Source organism: Arachis stenosperma, chromosome 9, assembly GCF_014773155.1.
Source record: "Arachis stenosperma cultivar V10309 chromosome 9, arast.V10309.gnm1.PFL2, whole genome shotgun sequence".
Classification (NCBI taxonomy): Eukaryota; Viridiplantae; Streptophyta; class Magnoliopsida; order Fabales; family Fabaceae; genus Arachis; species Arachis stenosperma.
The window spans coordinates 50,431,357-50,459,034 of NC_080385.1; the positions used below are offsets into that span (position 1 = coordinate 50,431,357).

At 32.6% G+C, this 27,678-nt stretch overlaps 1 protein-coding gene across 1 annotated transcript in view; it reads left to right on the forward strand.

The window, feature by feature from the left end:
• The first annotated feature begins 1,946 nt into the window (after window positions 1–1,946).
• Window positions 1,947–27,678, forward strand: part of LOC130949501 (receptor-like cytosolic serine/threonine-protein kinase RBK2) — a 31,245-nt gene continuing 5,513 nt past the window's right edge. The window contains exons 1-6 of the mRNA XM_057878198.1: window positions 1,947–2,049; window positions 2,115–2,145; window positions 4,559–4,674; window positions 5,085–5,435; window positions 8,517–8,771; window positions 8,880–9,037. Coding sequence (XP_057734181.1) covers window positions 1,947–2,049; window positions 2,115–2,145; window positions 4,559–4,674; window positions 5,085–5,435; window positions 8,517–8,771; window positions 8,880–9,037 — 1,014 coding nt within the window. The remainder of the gene's footprint in view (window positions 2,050–2,114; window positions 2,146–4,558; window positions 4,675–5,084; window positions 5,436–8,516; window positions 8,772–8,879; window positions 9,038–27,678) is intronic.

The following is a 27,678-nucleotide window of genomic DNA, read 5'->3' on the forward strand; positions in this document are numbered from 1 at the left end:
ATTCAAATCCAATTCATTTCTGACCCTTTTTTCCTCGCTCTCCGAATTGTTTAAGTTCTCTTTCAAACCCCTTCACTTCTATCTTCAATTTGCTCATTTTTTCATCTTTTTCCTTCACAGACTCATTTAACTTTTTATAGCAGCAATATTATCACCCTTCGGAATAGCGTCCAATTCAGATGTTTGTCCAATCGGCATCAACCAACCACCAATGACCTTAGTTTCAACCATATCAGATCAGGTTAGCATATAGAAATAAAATACAAAATCAAAACAAGGCAATAAAAAACAACTCACCTGCAAGTATCGAGTCACACCGATCTTACCAGCTTCATGCATAATTTTCACATCAGCATCAACCTGCGCAAACTCATCAGCAGCAGCCATAAAAGAATAACTTTTGGTCCACAAAGAATTCATGGGGCCCTCTTATACCATGAAGAACCAGCTGACTCTCATGAGCAATGTTGATCTCCTCAATCGTAAACACCCCACTATTCTCCTTCTGTTTAGTCAAATCAACAATTCTTGACAACGTATTCGTCTTTTTCCTCTTCAAATTCCACTCCTGGTAGGCCACATAGTAAGCATCGTCCACCTCACTGTCTTTCGCCACATTAATAGAGGATCCTTCTTTCTCTTTTTTCTTCGCCTTATTAACAAAGGCCTTCAGATGCAGTGGTTAGGGTTAGAGATTTATCACCTGAAACACAAACCACAAATACAATAAATTAATCTCATTGCAACCACTCCAAAATCGCAAGATCCAACATGCAAACCTATTTTACTTAAATACTCCTCCATTATCTCTCTATCTCCTTCGAGCTTCAACAAACTAAAAATTGATAATAACTCCGATGATGACATTACAAACACCAAAAAATCTAAAATATACTCCTCACTTTTCACCCTATTTTCACAATCCAAAATCTGTTTTGGTTTCGGAGACCAGAACACAGGGAATCTTTCATTCATCAATGAGTTCAAGAAGAAAGGATATAACTCCTCACTAATCTGAACTTTCACAAATATCTCTTTAAATTCCTTGAATGAGGACTTATACAGGCTAAAGATGCTACGACCTGGGTAACTATTTAAGTTTATCTAAGCCCCTTTCCACACGCCCTTCGCTTGAAACAAAGAAAAAATAATCCTAAAGATGGGTAACACTCCAGATATTCCATCAAATCCTCAAAATCTCGCACAAAGGCCCAAGAGATAGGATGCAATTGCGTCGGCACACAGTTCAATTGAGACAGAATTCCACATTCGAAATCAAAAAATAGAAGTCTCATGTCCAACTCTGTTAACATGCAAGTATATAAATAAAAGTAAGACCAATCAGACCTCCTCTCACACACTCTATCACTTTCTCCATAAGGCAAAAACTTCACCTCCAATTGTTCACCATTTTTTATCCACCTCACTTCATTCAATTACGCCACTAAAATCACTATGCTAAAAATTGAAACTCGACTTTTTACGTCATCATCAACCCAACCATAAGGGTTTCTCTCATCAACAACAGCCACTTTCTTCTTCCCCATAACCCGACAAACCCACAATAGATAGACAATATCAAATCTAACAAACAAACACTAACCTTTCTTACTTATGATTTTCTCTTCCTTCAGAAATGGTACAACTCTAGGAAGACAAACAGTTTATGAGATATTTATCTTACTTAGAAGTTACTACCAAGACAATGAAACCGCATACACTCTCTCTTTTCCCACTACCCGAACGTTTCTTCTCCCAAAAATCCACCAAAAAGAATCTGCCCACCCCTATCCACGACCCATACTAACGGCCCAACAATGACAAATAAAAAACACAAACATGTTGACTTTGGGAGCTCACAGCTATACTCTTTTTGACATATACTCCAAGCAGAGGATACAAAAAAGATCAACCTGTTTATTTTTTACAGGCTAAGCTAGGAGACTATGAACTATACTTATAACCTCGATAGTAAAACTGACAAACAAGTATATATCAAAAAGAGCCAACACATCGACAATGTTCCAAAGGCCAAAATTCAAGCAATCAGTAAGCACAATAACAACAAACCTAATATTCGAAATTTGTAATATTCATAACTACCTGAATAACAGGGACCACCAACTCTAAAGACGTTACAAAGCAGTAAGTCCTGTCGTCTATAAAAGACGAAGACATCAAGTAAATAAAACACAACAAAAAGAAAGGTATCAAAAGAACAAGAAAAGAAAAAATTTTTTATTTCTAAAAATTTTATTTACTTGAATGTCAGAGTATTTTTTACTCTGACAGATTAAAAATTTCACCTATAAAAGAAAAAGATAAACAACGACGAACAAATAGTGCACTCAAGTAGTTAGGACTACACACAGATAACTTTCTTCGTTGGATGCAATATTATCTTTGATAAAGAGTATTAAAGAGTAACAAAATAAGAAACATATAAATTAAGTAAAATAAATAAAAGGTTTAAGTGATTAAAATTAATAGCTAAATCTTCTGCATATTTATTAGTCATATGTCTCTATTCTTAGCTTACTAATTTTCTTTTGTAAAAAACACGTACACACACCAAGGATCAATTTCGACACTTAAATATATATTCGTGATAAGTTGTAAGTTTTTTTGTCAATCTAACACATTTGTAACTTGCTATTGCATGGATTGGAGAATAAGTCGTTGCACATGTTTTATTTCACCACTTGTCCTCAGCCTTATGGACTCATCTCTCATGCAACAATGCAAGGGAGAGAGAAAGAAGAGAGAAATGGATGCAAAATAATGAATGAGAGCTTGGAATTGCAAAACTTCAATTTGAAATTCAAAACCATAGAAGAACGGATCTTTGTTTTCTCGGAGGCATCAAACCCATCCATATATTCTGATCATTTTGTGAGCACTCATGGAAAACAAGGAAGAAAATGACCAACTGGATTGTTGTTTATGGTATGGACACTTTTATATTTTCTTTCCTTAATTTATTTGGGGTATTGAGTTCTTTCATGCATGCATCTGATCTTCTTCTTATTGATAGATTTTTACAAGGATATAATTTTAACATCTAATATTTAGAGTTTTTGACAGATTTGAAATATATAAAATTATAATATGTTATTAATTAATTGATAACCTGGAAACACTAACTTATTAATGGTCATACACTCGTACTAGCTAAACTTTCTTGAAATGGTTCATATTAATTATAGGTTGGCAAACGTATTATGCCTAAACAATTAAATTCCCTTCCTAATTTCCTGAATAGATATAAGTATGCCATTGTGGATTTTTGTGTTGTATTGTCCTAACTAACTCTTAGGGCTACAATATGTGTTCACTCCACTATGTTTCTATTTATAATATCTTGCTACTGCATGATTGACTAGCTCAAATTGGATCATCCTGCTTTGTTTATTATACTTGTTAAATTTAAATTGTTTGCTTATCCTTAAAGCATCTATGTCAATGAACTTTAGATCAATTTAGTTTTAGGTCACTACAAAAGATAACACTCTTTGCTGAGGAAAAAAATTGCTGTAAAATATCACTTTTTTCTGCAATAGAATATTTTTTTTCGTTGCATGTAGAACTTGTTACCGAAAGTCATTGTGGTTATTTTTTTTATTTGCTACCAAAGATCTAGATTTTGCATCAAAATAATTTGCTGTCATAAATAAAAATAAAAAAACTATTGCAGCAACTCTGATTTTTTCAATTTTCATTTTTGGGTCTTTCAATTGTAGTAATTTTTAAAAATTTGCTGCAAAATAATATCTATTCGCATAAAAAAATTGTTACTAAAAAGTTTTTCGAAATTACTATATTTTTTATAGTGAGTTTTAATATTGATAATATACGCTCATTTCAAGTAACCCAAAATGGCCCTTAAAACTTGTGTCACATTTCAAAATATTCCTTAGAATTTCAACTAACCCAATGTTAGTTTCTGGATCCATCTTTGTTAATAGCATGTTTAGTTGGCACAATGGACTAATCAAAACGACACATCTTAAAATAATTGTTTTCAATAATTAACATGCAAATAATTATTTAAAAAATGGATATAATTGAACGACAATATAAAATAGTTTATACTATCAATATATCAAAATTATTCTCTTGATTAAAATAAATTTCTTCCTAAAAATACATGATCATTTCAAGCCAAAACTCACTTACTCTTCTTCTCCTTCTCCTCCATAGGTTTAGATATTCATTGGGACTTCCTATGTGGTCTTTGTCAGGCTATGTCAATATAACATTTACAACAAATTAATTGACAAAATAATTTAAGGACTAATGTAAATGACAAATCAAAACTTAAAAATTTAGATTAATTGAAATTTTATTAGAATATGATGTAAATTTCAAGAGTTATTTTGAATTTTCACTCCACTAATTTCTTTAAATTTCATGTTAGGGCTTATTTTATGAGCACAATATGGCACTCCAAAAAAATTAATTTATTACTAACCACAATCTAATCCCCAAAATTGTAATATATGCAAGGATAAGGACGTTGTTCTCTTTTTAATAGTTGATGTTGTGGTGTGTTATGCAGGGATCCTTGTAAGAAAAGCCATGCCGATAAACGAAAGGGGATGCTATTGTATGGTGCTTTTAGTCTTAAACCTAGGAGGCTAGGATCAATGTTATCTTGGTCAACCTCTGCTAAAGGTTCTCTCTCTCTCTCTCTCTCTCTCTCTAAAAAAAGCTAGAGTAATAAAACATATCAAATGTAAGATCAATTCAAAAAAATAAATAAATTATAAGAGTTAATAATTTCACAAATTCAAATTGTATATTTTAAAATGTTAAAAGAAAAGTTGCAAAGAATAATATTAAAGAAACATGTTAATTTTGCAAACAAGTTTAACTAAGTTTTTCTTTTGTTTGTATATTTCCTCCTTTTTCATCAATTAATTTTTATTGTGTCAATAAATTACTATACCACCTTAGTTAAATTTAATTACTAAAATACCTTAGTTATGCATTTTCTTGCTAGTTCATATTGGAATTAGATAGACTTGTTACTTCATGGTGATAACGTAATAATAAGTTGGTTTTCTGATGATTTATTATGTTAGATTTGAGGGAATTGGAGATGGAGAAAGAGAAAGAAGATGAGACATCTCCAAGGGGTGTCTTAGAAGCTGAGTCAGAGAAACAAGCATCTGAATCAAATGCAAGTGGTTCAAGTAGTTCAAGCAGAGCACGCTCTCGATGGGGCAAAATTTTCAAATTGTGGAAAATTAGACCAACTAAGAATCACCTACCTTCATTACACACTCTTAGTTTCTCCAAGTTACGATGGAAGAGCAAAAGCACTAAAGAAGATACTACTACTACTCTACATACTGGTTTCTACAACTTCAGGTCTTCTTTGATCACTTTTAGCCTTTCAGAATTACAATATGCAACCAACAATTTTAGCAGCGGTTAGTTCAGATCCTTACCCTTCCATTTATATAGCCACTCATTTTTTTTAATTAAAAATTTTTTTATTTATCTATTTAAATCGGGATACAAAAATTTATTATTTTGTACCTTTAGTTTTATTTTCACAATCAGAAATTACAAAAACCAGATTTGTTTAGTTTTTGGGACTGTAATGCCATAAAAAATATAAAAAAAATTAATTTTCTCTTTTTGCACGTAACATCAACAAAATTTTACCAATTTTTTCGATTTAAATTGATAAATAAAAATTTTATTTTTTTGAATAAAAAAACGCCCGTCATTTTCGATAACAATACACAACTTTAATTTGTTGGCATATTCTTTTTTTGTTTTTTTAATCTTTTGAAAATAACGACACCCGGCCTGCTGGCAATTGAGGCAGGGATAAGATCGGTTCTAGAGCTGAAAAAATAATACTGCATTCTCGAGTTAATATTCAAAATGGTCCCTGAAATTTAACCATCGATGTAATTTAGTCTTTAAATTTTCAATTGACTCAAATTGTGCTTTGAAATTTTGACCCATACTTCAATTTGGCCCTTCCGACGTTTTTCGTCACCAAAAAGTTGACTTGACAATTTTAAATGACACGTACCACTGTAATGGTTAGATGACCTGGTCAAAATTTTCAAAGTATCAATTTAACCCCTCACAATTTGAACATAAAGCCTAGCGCAGCCCCAATTTTCCCAAATGGTAGTAATTAATGTGTGTACTAAGTACACATGATAAGTTTGTTATTATTAAAAAATTTTAAATATTTTCATTTAATAAAAATTTTATTAATTTATAAACTTCACGTCTCTATAAGACACAAAATAGATAAACTTTTATTTTTATTAGTGACAAATAATTTTTGTATTTAACATATTAAGAATTTTTTAGATGGGTAAAGTATATTTTAGTTCTTGGTGGTCCGAAATTCCTTTTGAATCATAACTATTAAAAATTTGAACTAATGGTTAAGATTCAAACATTTTATTAATTGTATAATAATTATATTTATATTTAAATATTTTAAATAATAGTTTTATTTTAAAATTTTAATTTTATCATTTTTTTCTTCTTCTTCTCTTTCTCACTCCCGTTTCTGTACATCACTACGCCTGATTCAATTTCATTTGTTCCTTCCCTGACTTTTATTGCAAATAATATAATATCATAATTTTATTTGTTCATTTCCTCACTCTTATTGCAAATAATATAATCTCACAGAATACACAACAAAAGATCAAGAATGTTAGTTCTTATATTTTGTTTTTTCTACTACAACTGCTATTTTTTCTATTTTCTTTCTTTCATTTGTCTCATTTTTTTCACATGTTTAACTTTTTAATCTCAAACTACCAAGTCTCTATTAACACCTAGAATAATAAATCTTGAGAGTCGTAATAAATATGGAAGTAAAATTTTTGGTCGATGCCTGTTTGACAAATTTAAAAATTGAAATCTCAAAAAAGAAAGACTCAAAATTTGCAATCTCAAATTGCAATGCTTAGTTACATATATAGGTGATAAAGTGCCATGAAGGAAGGGTCATATGGAGAACAATTCACTGTCGAAAAGATTCATAGCGCCTCAACCTTCATGAATGCCAATGGCCACAGTTGAAAAAATTGGTGGAAGAACTCGAGATTTTTTGTTTTAAGAAAAGATGATAAAGAAAAGAGAAAGTATAGGGAGCCAATGGAATATTTGTACAATGTGTACAATGGAGGTTTAAAGATGTTCGATTCAGTATTAGAGATATAACCATTAGTGTTACCTTTTTCTATCATCTTAAACCTTTAGAATGAGTGGTTTCATGATATGGTATCAGAACTCTAGATCCGAAAGGTTCGATCGGAGTACTCTAAAAAAAGGATATTAATGACATTTTGCAAAATTATTTCATATTTTTTCTATAAAGACCATTAAGATCTAATAATCGGTTATAATATATTTTGGTGGTGCTGTGGTTAGTGTGATGATAACAATAGTGATTGTTGGATGGTGGTTGTTGGAAGAAGATGTAAGAAGAGGAAGAAGATGTGAGAGGAAGAAGATGAGAATATTTATGTAATTTACTATTTTATTTTATAATTTTTTTTCTAACTATTTGGTTTTATGTTCAAATTGTGAGGGGTTAAATTGATACTTTGAAAATTTTGGTTATGTCATCTAACCGTTACATGCCATATATCATTTAAAATGGTCAAGTCAGCTTCTTGCTGACGAAAAATGTCGGAAGGGTCAAATTGAAGCACGGGTCAAAATTTCAGGATACAATTTGAGTCAATTAAAAATTTAAGAAGTAAATTGCATCGGTGGTCAAATTTCAGAGGCCATTTTGAGTATTAACTCCTGCATTCTCTAAATAAAATATTAAGCCAATGCTACTGTGTAGATGGCAAAAAGCATCTACTTGTATAAATTTAGTGTTAAAATGAGATTGGAGTTGCCTATAACAATGAGATCCACATTGATGAACAAATCATTACTGTTGGACCCATTATTTGAATTGTTACAGCGAAAGAACAAGATTCATGCAAAAAATGTCAATATTTTTATTATTTTTTCTCTTTTAAATTAAATAAATGGATTTAATTAGTATTAATAAATGTTTTTTTTTTGTGTTGGACCAAATGAGTTGAATTTTGAACTTGAACTTGAGGTTATACTTTCTATATTAAAATGAAATTTTTCTTTATTTAAAAATTATTATTTGTATTGATGTAGTTAAATAAAATTTTATTATATAATATTTTTGCTATTCTTATTTCATATCATAATTATGAATATTTACAAAATAGTATTACCTTGAAAAGAAATTTCTGAACAAAATTTTCTAATTGTATATACCCATAATAAAATTATAGTAATTTATTAAAGACATTTTTTATAATTTCAAATAATATAAATTTAATTTACCAAAAGAATTGCAATATTCTTATCTTGACTGATATTCCAAAAGAATTGCAATATAACCATAAAACCATGCACAATATAACCATAAAACCATGCACAGATGGGATGGCTGTAGGTAAGTTTTCATTATTGTTTGGTTTGAATACATGTAGAAAATTTAATAGGAAGAGGTGGTTTTGCTGAGGTTTATCAGGGTTGTCTTGAAGAAGGGAAACTAATAGCAGTGAAAAAATTGACGAATGGAAGCTTAGAAGAAAAGACAGCAGGTTTTCTATCAGAACTTGGTGTGATTGCCCATGTTGATCATCCTAATACTGCCAAGATTATTGGATGCTGTGTCGAACGAGACATGCATCTTCTTGTCTTTTCACTTTCTCCACTCGGAAGTTTGGGATCTCTTATTCATGGTTTATATCTCTCCTAATCTTTATATTAATCCTCATATATATTATATATATATATATATATATATATATATATATTTATCAAATAAATTAAAGTGTTGTGTGTTGTAGGTCCAAATAAACACAAACTAGATTGGAGTAAAAGATACAAGATTGCTTTGGGAATAGCTGATGGTTTACTCTATCTACATGAGAATTGTCACAGACGGATTATTCATAGAGATATTAAAGCAGAGAATATTTTGCTCACCGAAAATTTTGACCCACAGGTACGCTCCTCTCTTGTGTGTATGCATGGATTTCTTGAATAAACTTTGGTTATATTGCACCGTGCAATATATATGTTTTTAATATTTTGAGCATATAATTATCATTATATATTCTCATCAACAACTATGAGTAAATGATCAAATTAGTCCTTGAGAGATCACGTGATTCTCAAATTAGTTCCCAAAAGATTAAATTAACCTAAATCGTCCTTGAAATATTTAAAAATTATTCACGTTAGTCCTTCCGTCACTTCTCTTACTAATAGCGTTAATAGAAGTTGATGTGGTAGTAAAGTTATATTTCTATTTTTCTTTGGACTATGCTGGGCCAACAAGGGCCCAAAACACTGTTAGCGAACGGGTCATCTAACACCCCCGAACCGGAACCTAATTACACCCATAATCCTTCGTAATTAGCTCATGCAGCTTGCCGTTCTTCCATTGCTGCCGATCCAAGATCAAACTCTAGTCACCCACTAACAACTTAATACCTTCCATAAGTGGTGCTTGTAGCTACCATTGAGAGTGAATACACACGTTCTCCTTCACTGCAAATCGTTGCTGAGGGTACTTGTCTTTGCCCTTCTCTGTCATCGGAAGTCCGATCCCACTGTGGCAAGGTCGGCTATTCGTCACCGAAAATTACATTTCTAACACAAAAACCCGCACTTATTAGTCATCTTCTCTCTTGCTAATTCTGTTACTCAGTACTGAAACTCCATAACCACTAACTCTGTAGCCATGGAAGTTATTCTCCCCTGAAACTCCCAGTTTGATTTTTTTATTAAGATTAATTATTATATATATGATCTTAATTGTAGTTAGAGCACAACAGAAATAGAAAAAATCACAAAGAAAAAGGCCTACCCGAACTGATGTAACGGTAGAGTAGAGAAGCAGGGGAGGAGAGTGATGCTCCCTCGACCAGAGCACCAACGAGCTATGGAGATTGGGTCACGAAACCTAGCTCCTGACTCAGCCTTCTTCCTCGATGTGTGAGTAAAAAAAGGAGAAGGCGATTGAGAGAGTGTGGAGCAACGAGAATTGCGTGCAGGGGTGGATTGATCAGCAACAGTAGATGTGATGAGATCATTGTGCAATAGCAGTGAGGCTTCTCTAATAGCTGGAAGTGCGAGAAGAACGAATGAAAATGCTTGTTCAGGAGATGAAGAGTGCAAAACAATGTCGTTTACTATGCTGAGTTGTCACTTCACATTCCAGGTTTACCACAGCGTCAAGAAACTAACGGAGGGACGAACGTGATTTAAAAAAATCATTCAGGGACGAATTTGATTAATTTATTCTTTCAGAGACGAAAATAGAGATCGAGATATCTTTTGGGAACGACTTTGACTATTAACCCCAAGAACTATTTACATTAATGGATAATGGAATGGGAAACCACTGGCCAAGAATCATCTCTGAGCTGGATGGGGAGAACATATAAGTATTCTAACAATTAAGTCAGTCAAAATTGTTCATGTGATATAAGAATTAGTGTTAAAAAAAAGACTTAGGGAGCTCCTACCCCTCATATTTATAGTCTTCTGCAAATAGATTGATGAGAGAACCTCCACTTATTCTTTCGTATTTTGGAAGGCGATACGATCTTGATTTTGGTGCGTATGGCCCAATATTGGGTTAAGTGTGTACACTTTTAAGTTAGTTTGGGTATTAGATATATAATTTCATTTTTTTCTCTCTTTACTCATCAATAGACTAAAACTTGGTTTAATAAAACTTTTTGAAAAGATGCTTGTAAAGCATAAATAGAGGTATCCGATAAGAAGATCCTCTATCTCTCTACCTTTTTATTTTCTGTGTGGAAGGTCTCTCCTTCTTGTAACACAAAGCAAAATAAAACAAACTAATTCAAGCTATTCAGGTACATAGGCGATGTCCCAAGGTTAACCACCTCCTATTTAATGATGATTCAATGTTTTTCTGCAAGGCTAATCCTGAGACATGTTTAAACATTCTGAATTTGTTGAGTTCTTACAAAAGCATCAGTGGTCAGAAGGTGAATCTAAATAAGTTTGATGTAATTTTTAGCCATAACACTCCCTCTACTACTCGTACACAACTGGCTAACTCTGTGAATATTAATCATATTAGGGCCCAGGACAGATATCTTAGTTTGCCTTCTATAGTCTCTAGATTAAAAAAAGACTTCTTTACATATGATCAAAGAGGAGGTTTGGAAAAGAATCCAAGGATGGAAGTGCAATCTTCTATCTTCTGGTGGTAGACAATTGCTTAAGGGAATGAGTGAAGTTGTTCCTATTTAAACATTATCTTGCTTCAAGTTAATTAATGGTTTAATTTTGAAAATCCACTATCTACATTCTCGATTCTGGTAGGGGTAAAAAGGCTCTGAAAGGCGGATGACTTAGATTAATTGGGACACTATGACTCATCCACGAAGAGAAGGAGACCTTGGATTTAAAAATCTTAGAATTCAGAATCTGGCACTATTAGGCAAACCATTTTGGCAACTTGTAACACATCCTACTTTTTTATTATCCAAAATTCTAAGAGATAAGTACTTTAGAAATGGTAATGTTATAACTGCAGAAACTAGAGTATTATCTTCTTGGATGGAAGAGCATACTGGAAGGATGAAAGATTGTTGAAAAAGGTCTTAGCTGGGCTATGGGTACTAAAGAGAATATTTGAACATTTGAAGATCCTTGGCTGCTCCTTTAACGATTTTTGAAATGCCAAACAGACAGGCTATTTTTGATTTTGTTCCAAGAGTTAAAGATTTAATTACTGAAAGCAAGAATTGGAATCAGAATCTCATTCAAAAATTATTTTTCCAAAAAGTTGCATACAGAATTTTGTCGATTAAAATCTATCGGAATAAAGACAAATTGCAATGGGATTTGAATAAATCCAAATATTATGATACAACTTCAAACTACAAAATAGGCTATTATGATACAGTTTTTACCATCGCTAAATTTTTTTTTACGACGGTTAAAAAAGCATCACGAATTTGCGCATTGCTGGTGACATAGCGACAGTTTTGGACGACCATTGATAAGAAGTGTCTCGAAATTGTTTGTGACAGTCTTTGAATTAAAAAATCGTCACTAATTTGTAACACTTGTCAAGGTGTTTTTTTAATGCTGTATTTCGCGACAGTTTGAAATCGTCCCTGAGTTGTTAAATCATGTGACAATTTTTCTTATATTTCATGAATTTTTTAACTGTCACAATATTTTTAGTGACGGTTTAAAAACATCACTAAGTTACTAGTTCATGTAAAAAACTTTTCTTATATTTAGTGACTGTTTCAAACTATCATAATCTTAGCAGCATTAGTCTTATCATTTTGAATGCTTGTGGCAATTCAAAACTCCCACAACCTTTCTAAAACACTTAATTTTTAAGCTCAATGGTTAATGTTAATGACACAATAGAAAATTTAGCAACAATATTAATTCATTATCAAATAATATCTCTCGCATGAGAAAATTTAGCATGTATTTATCATCAATCAAGTAGCATATTGCAACTTTTATCTCATCAATTTCAGTCTATCCAAGAGATATGTAGGAGCTAATTTATCACCTAATCACAAACTATAACACCGAGAAAGATTGACCAATTAAAAACATAAATCTAAATTCCTCAACATGGTTGCCTAATAGCATAAGCTTATGTGCCAATGATTGAATTTCAGTAGGATCGCAACTTGACTTATTCCACTTTCTGATTCCCGGCAGACACCGGTCATTAAGTCCTGTACAAGATTGAGCTCATATATGTGATGAGCAAAAACTAAAGCTCATAGAGACCGGTAAGTGCACTAGATCATTCAAGTAATACCACAGTGAGTGGATATCATTTCCACGAGGATTAAAGGATAAGCACGCAAATATCGAGTTAAATTTCTAATTAGATCAAATAAAACCTTGTATTGATAAGGGCAAAGTTGTGTATTGCTTGGAATCTAGAAGTTAAGTGCTTCTGAGGTAGTGATGTTGATTGAAAGAGAATAATAATAGAGAATGCCAAGGGCTTTGGAGATGTTTAAGCCCTAGAAAAATCAAATTGTGTTTACCTTTTCTAAAGCATGCAGATATCTTTTCACGATGAACCTTAATTAACTGATTTTCAATGTCTTGGTTCCTCATTTTTTTCTCAATTAACTATCTGCCAATGTCTTTGTCAATCAATTAATTGAAGAGGTTAAGTACAAATCCGATTTAATTCTTCGTAAAATTCAAAAGTAGTCCTTAGATTTTACATGTCACGTATCCAAGCTAGTCCTGTCTAATTGAATCTTATGAGAAAATACAATTTTCAAAAATATGTTCTAATCTGAATTATATGCCAGGTATTCAAAGTTAGAGTGATTGAAAATCATATATTATTGCACACTAATTGAAACACTATGTCTAGTCGAATTCAAAATGACATGTGAAAGAGTTTTCAAGCATAATTCAGATATTAGTTCTGTCGAAAAACTAAACAAATTTAAAATAGGATTAGCATACCTTTCGATACTACTAATCCTTTAAGGATAAAGAACGTTAACTCAATCATGAAACTAATTATAAAATAAAAGAAAACTTAGATTAATAATCCATAGAAACATAATAGAGCTCCTAACTCTTTGACAAAAAGATTAGTTACCCATGGATAATGAAAAACAACAATGAAAAGAAACTGTGCAAAGGAAACTGGATGTTCCCTCTGTGAAGAATCTTCACTTATTTAAATCCTAGGGTTTCCTCTAATTCAAATTCAAAACTAAATCTTATTTTAATAAGAATAATTATGATAATTCCTAATAATTCAAATTCAAAAATAGAACAAAATCAAAATCAAATCATATAGAATTTTCTGCAATCTTCAATCGGAAATAACATCTTTGAGGTTGGGTCTTGTAGAATTCATCATTGGCATTTCATTGGAGTTGGTGGAGTGTAACTGGGCTTGATCTTTAGGCTTGGGCATTTAACGCCAAGCAGTGGCATTAAACACCACCTTTAATTTTGGGTCAAGCTTTGCACGCCTCATTAGGGCGTTGCGCGCCCTCTTCAACAAAGCCCAGGGCATTGCACGCCCTTTACTAGGCGTTACACGCCTCCTTGCCTTGATTGCACTAGGGGTTGATTATCTTCAAGATGTGGCATGCCCTCCGTGGTGTGGCATGGCATGCCTTTTGTCCTCCAGAGGCATTGCACACCTTCTATGGCATGGCGCGCCAGCTTCATCTTGCTCCAGCAGTGTTGCATGCCCTGCATGGCGTGGCACGCTAGCTTTGCTTCTCCTCTAGGGCGTTGCATGCCCCTTAGTGGTGTGACACGCTAACTATGCTGCATGGTTTGCATGGCTTTAATCCTTACATACTTTGATTGTATGCCTTTCCCTATGCCTTCCCCTTTGACTATTCTTTCTTTGCTACTTGATTTTTCTCTCTTAATCTTGTATTTCCTAGAAAAATACTAAGACAATACTGTAGTATCAAATGATACTTAAAAGTGACAAGATTAGAAGAAGAAATTATGATTAACCTAAGTAAACATTAAATTAAAGAAAGAAAAATCACTAAAGATGTGAAAGCATCACAACACCAAACTTAAAACTTTGCTTGTCCTCAAGAAAAAAAAAGAAAAGAATTGAATTTAATGAAGAAGAATTGAATCCCTTGAACGTTGATATCCATGTTAACAATGGATATGAACGTTCATATCATAAATAGACTTTTCTTTCTTAATGAATCTTGAAGTCTTGGGAGCGAAGAATTCTCAAAAACTCAAGTTCAGATGATATTATGAGATCTCTTTTCTTAATTTTTTATTAATCCTTGAATCTTTTAATTTCTTCTTTTTGATCTAGAGAGATTTTTCAATTGTTAACCCTAAGTGCTTCGTCTTAAGGCAGCTCTTTATGGTAGGCTTTCAATCGATAATCTCAGGCCAGTTGGCCCAAGTTATCGGGTGATAAATCACTCCTCGGATCTACTTATCTAAGTCATTTCTTGACACGGTTGCACCACAAAAATATAACTAAAGATTTGATTTCCTAGACATCGATGCCCAGATCCTCTTTAGGCTTCTAAATGTTTTGTTCCAAGGCAGCTCTTAATTGTGGGCTTTCGATCGATAATCCCTAGCCAGTTGGCCAAGTTATCGAGTGATGAAGCACCCCTCGAATATAATCACCCAATCTTCTCCTTGGACAATAAACACCAAAGTCACATAACTAGGTTCTAGCCATTGATGCTTAGAGCTTTGTTACTCTTTGAATATCTTTTGATCTTTTCATACTTTTTTCTTTCTTGCTTTATCTTTTCTCTCTTTGTTTTCTTTTTCTTTTCAATTCAAGGATCTTTTTGGAATATTCATAGATCTCACAGTACTTCTCTAAATCTCTATTTATGAAAAATTATTTTGCTCCTTCATTCAAGATCATTCACACATTGCTACGTTCCATGGAATACAATCAAAAGTCATGGACTACCACTTTATATAATCAGACTTTATTTAATTGATTTAACTTTTCTCCATTGGACTAACTCTTTTTTATGTGATTATAGTGCTCAGAGAACAAGTTTAATAATAGGCATGGATAGCAGAGTAAGAGAAATAGACATGATGTAAAAGAAAGGAAAAGAAAAACAAAAGAAAACTTAAAAGAAAGGAGTACTAACCACCATACACAATTGCTACCAGATTCATTATTTATCTTTGTTGCTCTCTTCATCCTCAGTCTTGGTTTGAAATGCAATACCAAACTTAGAGTTTGGCCATGTATAGATTGGTGAACACCAAACTTAGGGTTTAGACATATTATAAAATGGTGAAGAGTATGGAGGAACATAGAATGATAAGCATATATTATGTTATGTGATACATGCATGACTTCTTCTTTTAAAAAAAACTTAAATAAAAGAGAATGCAGAAAGATAAACATGAGCAATGAGATGAATATGCATGCAGAGGGAGAGGAAGGAGCAGAAGGATGCAAATACAAAAAAGGAAAGAAAGTAGAGCATAACTAACCATAGTTGGGTTGCCTCCCAATAAGTGCTCTTTTATCATCACTAGCTTGACGTTGTAGCTTCTAGGTTGGAGACTGAAAAGCTTCATAGCACACTTCATTACCATCCATCTTTATGCATATGCCTTTCAGCCGCATGTCAATTCTCTTCATAATGCATACTACTAGCTCTTCTATTAATGTCCATGCCTCTTCTATTGTTCTCTATTTTAAGGAGCCTCTATCCCATCCATCTAGCATTTCCTTGCAGTCTAGAGAGATTCCATCATAAAATAATAAGATTAGAATCCACTTGGGGTATGTCATGTTGTGAATTTTTCTCTAACATCTCCTTGAATCTTCTCCATGCATCATGGAATCATTCACCATCTTTTTGAGAGAAGGAGAAAACTTCTTTGCAAGATTGACTCAAGGTGACCTTTTCTTTTAAAGGCTCTTCATTATCTTCTGGCACCGAAGGTTGAGAATCTTCGAGATTATTGAGGAGATATTCTTCTTTAATGATTTCTTCCACTAATGTATCAATCAAATCAATCTTCATGCAATTATCTATCTTACTAGGATGTTGCATGGTTTTGAAGACATTGAAGCTCATTTGTTTATCATGGACTTTTAACGTTAATTATCCTTTTTGAACATCTATGAGTGCACGTCCAATGGCTAGGAAAGGCATTCCTAGAATAATGGAGGCATCATCACCCTCCTCCATGTCAAGAACCACAAAATATGCAAGGAATATAAAGTCTCCTACTTTAACCAACAAGTTTTCCACTACTCCATGAAGAGATATCCTTGTTAGTTTCACATCCTCTATTTGCATCTTCTTCAACATAAATGGTGGCATTAAGTGGATGCTTGCTCCTATGTCACATAGTACCTTTTCAATAGTAATATCTCCAATGGTGCATGGGATTTGGAAACTCCCTAAGTCCTTTAATTTTAGGAGCATTTTTTTTAATAATGGCACTGCATTCCTAGTGAGGATTACAGTTTCATCTTCCTTGAGGGTCCTCTTCTTAATTAGTAACTCCTTCATGAATTTTGCATAAAGAAGAATTTGTTCTAATACTTCTGCAAATGGGATATTAATTTGTAGCTTCTTGAACACTTCAAAAAACTTGGAGTATTGTTGCTGTTGGTTCTCCTTTTGTAACCTTTGTGGGAATAAAATTCTGAGTGTGTATGTCTTTTCTTTTAAAATTTCTTTCGAAACTTGAGGTGGTAAGGTATGAACATCTTCTTTTTGCTCATTCTTCTCCTCCGAAGGTTCTTCATCTTCCTTACTCATTGTGGATTCCTTGCCAATTATTTTTTCACTTCTTAGATTGATAGCATTGCACTTATTTCTTGGATTTAGAATTGTGTCACTTGGGAAGGAGTTTGTGGGTTTCTCTGCCAATTTCTTAGCTATTTGACCCACTTGCACTTCCAAATTCCTTATGGAGGCTTATTGGTTCGTAAAATTGACTCTTGTCTCCATTATAAACTCCTTGGTTTGTTGTATAAATTCGATGGTTGATTTGGATAAGTTTTTCAAGGTGATCTCAATAGAGGGCTTTTGAGGGCTTGTGATTGTGTTGAAGACATTCCTTGTTGATATGAAGTGTTGAAGTTCCTCTGTCCTTGATTTCTCCATCCAGAATTTGGATGGTTCCTTCAACCTGGGTTATACAAGAATCACAGAGAAATAGCCAATCACAACAATTTAGAATACCTTTAAGGAATGCATAAACACAACAAGACAATCACAAACAATTTCACATTATCAAGTAAAATGCAAATGCGTAGCTGATGCGGATTTTACAAACCACAAAATACCGGCAAGTACACCGGGTCATATCAAGTAATAACTCACAGTGAGTGAGTGTCGATCCCACGAGGGTTAACAGATTAAGCAAGCAAAATCAATCAATTAATCTAGTCAGACTACCTTAGGATTTTGAATAAATAACAAGTAAACGAATGCAAAACAAAAGGAACAGTGATTATGAAAAATGGTATGAATTAAGAAGATCAAGATTTTGGAGATGTTAACTCTTCCGGATTAATACTTTTCACTTTCCACCTTGATCATGCAAAGATACAATCATGTCAAATCATCAATAATCAAACCCCAATTCCTTGGTAATTTGATTTCTCTTTAACCTAATTAACTGCTAATCCCTTAGTCAATTATTTAAGAAAAGAGTTGAAGAATGTTCTCTGATTTATAAAGCCACACAATTTATAAGAATCTTTCCTAGTTGATTTTATGTCACTTATCAATCCAGTTTCAAAACTTAAGAATTATGAGAATCCATTTTCAAACTTATTCAATTAATCAACTTTTCTAAGAAGTTAAAATAATTCAAATCAGAGAAGAATTATTTCCCAACACATTCAAATCCTTTAAGATGAAGAACGAAAACCTTTTCTTGAAAAGAAATCAATGCATTAATCAAAGGTGTAAAAACCTAAATCATTAATCCATGGAATCAACAGAGCTCCTAACCTTAATCGAGGATAATTAGAAACTCATTTTCGTCCTTAAAATCCTTGAAAATTAAAACTGGCAAAGCAGCCGAGAGCCCCTAAAAAAGAGTCTCCTTCTACCTTAAATACTAACCCTAATTTAAATTCAAATTCAAATTAAAATAGAATCAAAATGAAAACAGAATAAAATCTATCTAATTAATGAGTGTCTCTAGCATATCTTCCAATCTTTATCTCCTTACAATCCTCAATTAATGTCATCATCAATGGGCTTGTGATTGATCTTCCAAAAGGTTGAGAAATTGGAGGAAGGCTTGCCTTGATTGAAGTCCTGGGACAAGCAAAAAAGCCCACGTGGTATGTGACTTGTATCACGTTATACGTCAGGCATATTTTTAGCTTAAAATACATTCTTCTTGGGCTAACGTACAACGTGAATTAAGCTACGTTGTATGTGAGCCAATTTCTTTCAATTTTGGCTTATAAATTATGCCCTAACATTGTACGTGGTGAATTTCACGTACTACGTGAAATTTAACTGGCACATACGTATGCCTCATACGTACATGTGATTGCCCAAAAGTCTCTTGTTGCGCGTAATCATGCATCGCGCATACGTGTGATAGCTGCATTGTACGTGAGATCTCCAGCGTACTACATGAAAAGTGATGGTCATGCGTACGCACGCTGCATGCATACCCATGACATGTGAAAAATTCCCAACGTAGTACGTGATTGTCTTCACATTGCACGCCCTTCACCTTCTCCTATCAGTGAGCTTTCTGTTCTTCACAAAAAGTATTCTGCATGTTATTGTTTGTCACAGAGAGTTCTCTGTTTGTTGCTCTCCATCCTCCATTTTATTCTGTTTCTTTATGTTTTCCTTTTAAATTTTCCTGTAACTAATGAAATTCAACTAATCAAACTAATATTCATTGTAACCTCAAATTCATTTATTATTTAACAGAAATTCTTTGTAAATCAATTGAAATTAAGAAGGAAAAACACTAATGATGTGCACGCATCAGCAGCAAGGATGATGCATGTCTAGTCCTATTGTAGGTAATGAGCTCATTTGTCAGTTTTGACCCACACCCAACGCAATCCAACTCGCAAGTCGGATAAGGCATTCCAGTGACATAACCTCTGCAAGTTTCTACTTCTTGCAAACACTAATTCTCCAGTTGAGGTATGTCAAACATAACCTCTACAAGTACTTGCAAGTGTTGATTCTCCACCTGAAGCATGTGACCCCTTCTCCTGAAAGCCAATCCATATTTACGGGCGTCTCTGCACAATCATTCACATACAAAGCCCAACACTTGTTAACATTTATCCTTCGGCACCAAAACCGTCACCTTTTCGTGACCTTCCCATAAGCACACGTGCCAATTTATCTTTTCTCTTTCTTCGGTCTTTTACTTATTTATCCTTAATAGTTCAAACTATTTTCACACTGTTCTCTCATCATCCATGAAGTATTTTATGGAAAGAGAATCATAAGATTCTTAAGTTAACTTTGTGACTCTAAATCTTTTAAAAATGGTATTCTTTTTTATTCTGTTTTATCTTACCATTAATAATATCGATAATAATAATATTTTTACTAAATAATATCCTTGATAAATTAATAACAATGATAATGATTTTAATTAATACAAATAAAATAGTTTATGTAATAAATAATATTTATAACTTCCTTGAAGACTTCACTCTTTTAAGCTTTACTTCTAAGTTTTTATTAATTATGTTTTAAACCTTAAACTTTTAATTATTTTACTTTTAACCCAATATTTTTAAAAAACTACTAATTAGCTCTTTGTTTATTAATATTTACAAAAGTAACTATGATCTTTTATAAAAATATATGCTCATCCGCAAACAATTACTTTCTAAAATAAATGACCATTTGTATTCATAAAAGATAAAAACACTGACATATATACCCATACTAGATCGAAACTAAACTTGTAACCACGCAAGATGTCCTCTGTGTGACAAAAGTACCTGTTTTTGGAGGGTTGGAGTGCATGTAGGGTACGGAGGACATCTTACGTGGATACAAGTTTAGTTTCGATTTAGTGTGGGTACATATGCAGCGTTTTCATCTTTCATGGGTACAAATGGTTATTTATTCTTACTTTCTACTCAAAATACCTCTAAACTTATTTATTTGTAAAACCAACCTCAATTTTCATCAAAATACAATTTTATTCTCAAATTAATAATATTGTAATGGTAACAAATACAATTCTTTAAACCCAAACATATCTTTTCATAACTTTTTTAAATATATATATATAACTTTAAATCCATTTTTGAGTTTTACAGTTACCAATTCTTCACAGTCTTTAATTTAATCTCTCGGCCCTTTAATTACACAAAATTTTTCTTAATTTCAAAAATAATCCTACATCAAAATAATTCGGTTCTTGGCTGCACTTAAACCGACCGAACCTCAAACTTATCACAAATATCAATATATCACAAGAATTTAACATAAATTCAATCAAATCCAATCAATAATCAATAACAACATTAATTCACTTATCCAATACAAATTAACCGGTGAGAATTACCAAAATTCTATCTTTGTACGAAATCAAGATAACAGAAACTCCAGAAAAGTTTTTTGATTGAATAAATGAAGAAGAAAACGTCAGAAATCGGCTATGCTTCCTAGTACACCAACCAACTGAACCATGAAAACTTAGAGGAATCTCCACAGCCAGCTTCTCCCGAACAAACATGACATCAACGTATAAAGGAGGAAGATATAAACGTTTTAATTGAGTTAGATTTTTGTTTGGAATTACAGATGACAAAAAATTAAAGTTAAAAGTCATGGAGGTTTCACTTTTGTCTTCAAAAACACTCTCGGTGCCTCTCTTTTTTTTTTTGTTTAAGTTCAGTTCGGTGGTGAATGAAAAGAAACGAAGGTGATTAATGATGATTATGGTTAAGTGGCATTGGTTATATATATATATATATATATATATATATATATATATATATATATATATATAAGCCACATTTCATTTCTTTCTTTTGTTCCCTTAATGGCTTCGGCCAAGTGAATGGAACTAAGGTAAGGGATATTGATTAATGGTGATTTAGTGGCTAGGTATCAAGTTCTGGAGCTGTTGAGTTAGCAGTTCAATTTATAAATATCTTAAACGAATAATTATAAAAACTGAATATATTATACCAGAAGTAAAAATATATACAGGATTAAATATATATGAGTTACTAATATAAATAATATTAGTAACTTAAGAATTAAAGATATTTGATGAAGTATTAATAAATTAATAATCAAGAAATACCGATAATTACTTATATCGGTAATATTGGACTTGATAATAATAATAATATTATTATTATTATTTAGGCTTTATTATAATTGTAGCATGTAAAACAAATTAATAACATAATAACAAAATTATATTATCATTTATTTTACTTCGAAACTCGGAAGTGACTCATCAAAATAAAACTAATTATTGAGAATAACATTTTTCGAAAAATATTGTGTTTGCATAAAAATTCGGGTTGTTGCAAACCTTAATTAACTGATTTTCAATGTCTTGGTATCTCAATTTTTTCTCAATTAGCTAACTGCCAATGTATTGGTCAATCAATTAATTAAAGAGGTTAAGTATAAATCTGATTCAGTTCCTCATAAGATTCAAAAGCAGTCCTTAGGTGCGATTATATGTCACATGTCCAAGCTAGTCCTGTCCGATTGAATCTTATGAGAAAATATAATTTTCAAAAGTTGTTCTAATCTGAATTATATATCATGTATTCAAAATTAGAGTGATTGAAAATCATGTATCGTCGCACACTAATTGAAACACTATGTCTAGTCAAATTCAAAAAGTAATGTGAAAGAGTTTTCAAGCAAAATTCGGATATTAGTTCTATCGAAACAATAAACAAATTCAAAACGGAAATAACATACCTTTTGACACTACTAATCCTTTAAGGATGAAAAACAAATAACTCAATCATAAAATAGATCAATGCAATACTTTAAATAAAAGAAAATATAGATTAATAATCCATAAAAACATAACAGAGCTCCTAACCCTTTGACAAAGATTAGTTACTCATCGAGAATGAAAAACAACAATGAAAAAAACAGTGCGGAGGATACTGAATGTTCCCTCTGTAAAGTATCTTCACTTATTTAAATCCTAGGGTTTCCTCTAATTCATATTTAAAACTAAATCTTATCTTAATAAGAATAATTAAGATAACTCCTAATAATTCAAATCCTAAAACAGAATCAAATCATAACAAAATTTTCTTTAATCTTCAATTGGGAATCACATCTTTGAGGTTGGGCCTTCTTAAATTCATCATTGGCATTGCATTGGACTTGGTGGAATGTAACTGGGCTTGATCTTTAGACTTGGGTGTTTAATGCTGTAACGACCTGATTTCCAGTACGTTATAATTATACTAAAAACCAAGTGCCACTAATTTGTTTTCCTAAAATTTAACTAATAATTATTATGTAGCCGAATTAGCACACGATCGATGTATATTTTATATTTTTTAAAATGAATCGAATAATTGTGAAAAATTAAGCAAACATAGGCAGACCACGAAAAGAAATAAAGTAACACATAGAGAAACTGTAATAATAGATAATATCTGTACAATATACACAAATAAGTTTTAAACAAAATAACTAGTCAGGGTACCATCTTAACGCAGCTTATGACTATATATATATCACTTCGAGTCCTGTTCCATAAAGGAAGCTCCTAATCTGGCACCCGAACTAGCCAAGCAAAGCTATACAACTCCTAATCTCTCGGTGGATCTAATCCACAAGTGAGAGAATATAACACAAAATCTATGCTAAGCTGAAATGCTCCCAAAACATGCTGTCAAACTTGAACTCTCAGTCATCGCTATCTGAAGATGAAATCTCTATTACATCTAGGTACTCCTCAGGATCTTCATCATCATCGTCAGAAATCTCTATGACCTCCAGAACCTCTTTGATACTACTGTTACTACTAATATCCAAGAGTGCAGGGTGGATCGAGAACATGAGTTCGCTCACATCAATCGAGAATGAAGGTCCGATTGCAGGTATCTGATCTAATGTCTCTACAGAAAGTCCAAACTGCTCTCTGGTCTGTGCATTAGACAAAGATGATTGAATTGGCTCTAGAGGAATATCTCCTTCAAGTACAGACTCAAGTGCAGGCTCAAGTACAAGCTACTCAACTGGGTTCGGTGGAGAAACAACCTAGTCCTCAGACTGTATAGGATGAGGGCGTTCAGGTCTATTAGGGAATAGATGATGTAAAGCGCCCAGATGAAGCCAAGATTAGAAAACTCATAAGGGGTGTCAGTGTCAAAGAAATGAGTGTCAATCGTATGCTGGAGGGGATGGTCTCGTAACACATATAGTCGTACTCGAGACTCGGCAGCTACTATGTAGAAACTATGATGCACAGAGTCCTTGTAGATATAGGAGTGGTCAAACTCATAAAATAGGTCCCTGTCTCCATCCGAAGAGGAAGGTAAAAGGGTAAGAACTGAGAAGTCTTTAGTAGGGCCGGGTAGTTAATTAAGTCCGTTTTAATACTATACCCAATTAATAGCAACCAATAAACACAACAAAGCATAATAACTAAAGAACATATAAAATCAAGCACAGCACATACACAATCACAAAAAACAAGGTTCACGGGAAAATATACACAAATAGTTATAATGCATGTCTATCTCTAATGTAGGTAATGACCTCTTCTGTCGGTTTCTACTTGCTCCGGACGTAACCCAACAACATTTGTCTGAGTTTGACTTCCAGTACTATAACCTCTATAAGAAACTTCTGTCTTACAAGTGCGACTCTCTTGAGCTGATGTATGCAAACATAACCTCTGTAACCACCCTCTGTCTTATAGGTGTGGCTCTCTCTAGCCAATGTATATAAACGACCTTTGTCTTACAGGTGCATCCATTTTCTGTATTAGCCGATGTATCTCTGGAAAGCAACTTTCTCAATGGAATCACCACCATATCTCTGCTCTGTTTTAGCTGGTAAATAATCACCTCGGTTCGTTCTCAAAATCAAGCAATATCCCTGTTCGTCTTCTTTTTGTTTTATTTTGTCTTCTCTTTCTTCAATCTTTTATTTTATTATTCTTAATATCTCAAATCATGTTCACATTATTCTCTCTCCTTTCCTTAAATATCTTATTAAAAGAGATTTGTTCTATTTTTAATATAACACTGTATTTCTAATGCTTTTAGAGAGTCTTATTATTTTACTTTTTTATTTAAAGAAAATAAAATAATGAATTTAACAAAAATATGCTAATTAAATATTTATAAATACAATAATAATTATGAAGTATTAATATTTAATATTTCTATTTTTGTTATACAAAAACTAGCTTTATTGAAGTTTTACTCTTATTCTCTTAGAAAATATACTTTAAACCCCAAACTTTTAAATATTTTATTTTTAGTCCAACATTTGAAAAGAAAAAACCAACTAAACCTCTCGGATTTCATATTTATAAAAGTAACCCATCATTTTTATAAAATACTCGTTCACCCATGAACACTTACTTTTTATTCAAAATAGCCCTAAACTTATTTATTTATAAAATCAACCTCAATTCTTAACAAAATATAATTTTATCCTCAAAAATAATATTATGTTTGTGACAAACATGGCTCTTAAAACCCAAAAATCCCTTTCTTGTATTCTGTTCAAAATATATATAATTTTTAATCCGTTTTCGACCTTTACGGTTATCAATTTTTCACAGTTTTTCAGTTAATCTCTTGACCATCTAACCTCATCAATTATTATTAAAAATTCTCATTCACAACAGTCCCAAAATCAACAAAACAACCCTAGCTGGGCTGTTCCTCATGGCCGAACTACAATTCACAAGCAACAACAATAATTCAACAAAATTTTAACATAAACTTAATCAAACGCAACCAATAGTCAATCAAACCAATAATCACTTATCACATTAACATTTAATCGGTAAAAGATTTCCAAACCTTACCTCTAGCACGTTGTCCTCACAACTAAAGTACCGAAAAAACTTTCTGACCAAGAAATCTGAGAGAAAAATGTCAAAGATTGGCTACTTTGCTTTTGGGCTCACTTGGCCTAACATGCACGGAGGAGCAGCAGCTTCTCCATCGACTTCTCCCAAGAAAAAGTGACGTCAATATGAAGTGGAGGAAGATACAAACATTTTAATCAGTTTAAATTTTTTATCGGGATTATAGAGCTCAAGAAATCAAACTCAGAAGCTCGGAGGTGCCATGAATCTCACACGACTTCTCTCTCTCTTTTTCTTTCTTCTTGGTTCGGTACCAAGAGAGAAAATGAGATGTTGATGATGATGATTAATGATAATTGTGGCTAGGTATCACAAAGATGGCTGGGTGTCGCGTTTTAGGGTTGTTGAGTCAGTGATTCAAGTTATAAATATCTTAAACGGATAATGATGAAAACTGGATATATTAAAATACAAGTAATATATATATATATATATATATATATATATATATATATATGAGTTATATATATATATGAGTTACTAATATAAATGATATTAGTAACTTAATGTAAAGGATATATGATGAAACATTAGCAATACCAAGTTCATCAAAGAGTACTGATATTTACTTATATTGGCGAATATCGAACTCGATAAGAATGATAATAAAAATAATATTATTATCTAAATTTTATTATAACTATGGAATATATAAAATAAATAAATAACATAATAATATAATTATATTATCATTTATTTTGTTTGCAGGGCTCGGAAACGACTAAATAAAATTAATCATTGAAAAATTAAAATGACATCTAGTTACGAAAAATCAGGATGTTACATTCTATCCTCCTAAAAGAAAAATTTTCCCTCAAAATTTTCTTTACCTATAAACAGATGCGGATAATCAGGTCTCATCTTATCTTCTAACTCCCAGGTGTGTTCTGCTTCTTCATCGCGTCCCTAAACTACTTTAACCAAAGAAATTGTGTTGCCTCTCAGCTGTTTGTCACTCTTATCCACTTTCTTGACCGATGATGTTGGATATGTCAAGTCGCTTCGGAACTGTACTGACTATGGTTGCAAAATATGGCCTTCGTTGGGATTATACTTTTTGAGTTGTGAAACATGAAAAATATCATGAAGGTTTGACAAAGGAGGGGTAAGGGCTATTTGATAAGCTACTGGACTAACACTTTTAAGTATCTGGAAGTGTCCTACGTACCGAGGGTTAAGTTTCTTAGTCCTAAGGGCTTGACCTATTCCAGAAGTAGATGTTACTTTTCAGGAAAACATGGCATGGCACACCAGCTTCATCTTGCTCTAGGGGCGTTGCACGCCCTACATGACTTGGCACTCCCCTGTCTTGTCCTCCAAGTCATTGCACGCCTTCATCATGGCATGGCACGCCAGCTTTGCTTCTCCTCCAGGGAGTTGCACGCCGCTTAGTGGCATGGCATGCTAGCTGTGCTGCATGGTTTGCATGGCTTTGATCCTTATGTACTTTGATCGCATGCATTTTCCTATGCCTTTTCCTTTGATTATGCTTTCTTTGCTATTTGATTTTCCTTTCTTAATCCAGTATTTCCTTGAAAAACACTTAGACAATACCTTAGTATCAAATGATACTTAAAAGTGATGAGATTAAAAGAAAAAACTGTGATTAACCTAAGAAAACAAGAAATTAGAAAAAACTACTAAAGATACAATCCTTTTGCAATTCAATCAATTCATGCTTCACTTCTACTGCCTCCCAAGATATCCTACAAAGTCAATAACAAAAGGAGAACTATCTTGTACCAATTCATGCTTCACTTCTACTGCCTTCACATATTTAGTCCTTGCCTCTCAATAGCCTCATTCAAACAAGCAACCATATCTCTTCCTGCCTACATAAAGAATTTGATTGTCCTTATCATGAGTAAAATATTAATATAATGATTAATTACACCAGTGAAAATAAGCTAAATACATTGTAAAAACCTCATACTAAAAAATTAACAACAGCATGCATTGATCAAGTTATAGCATCACAGAAACAAGTGAGACAATCCATCAGTTACTTAATGTGAAATGGAGCTGTGTTATGTT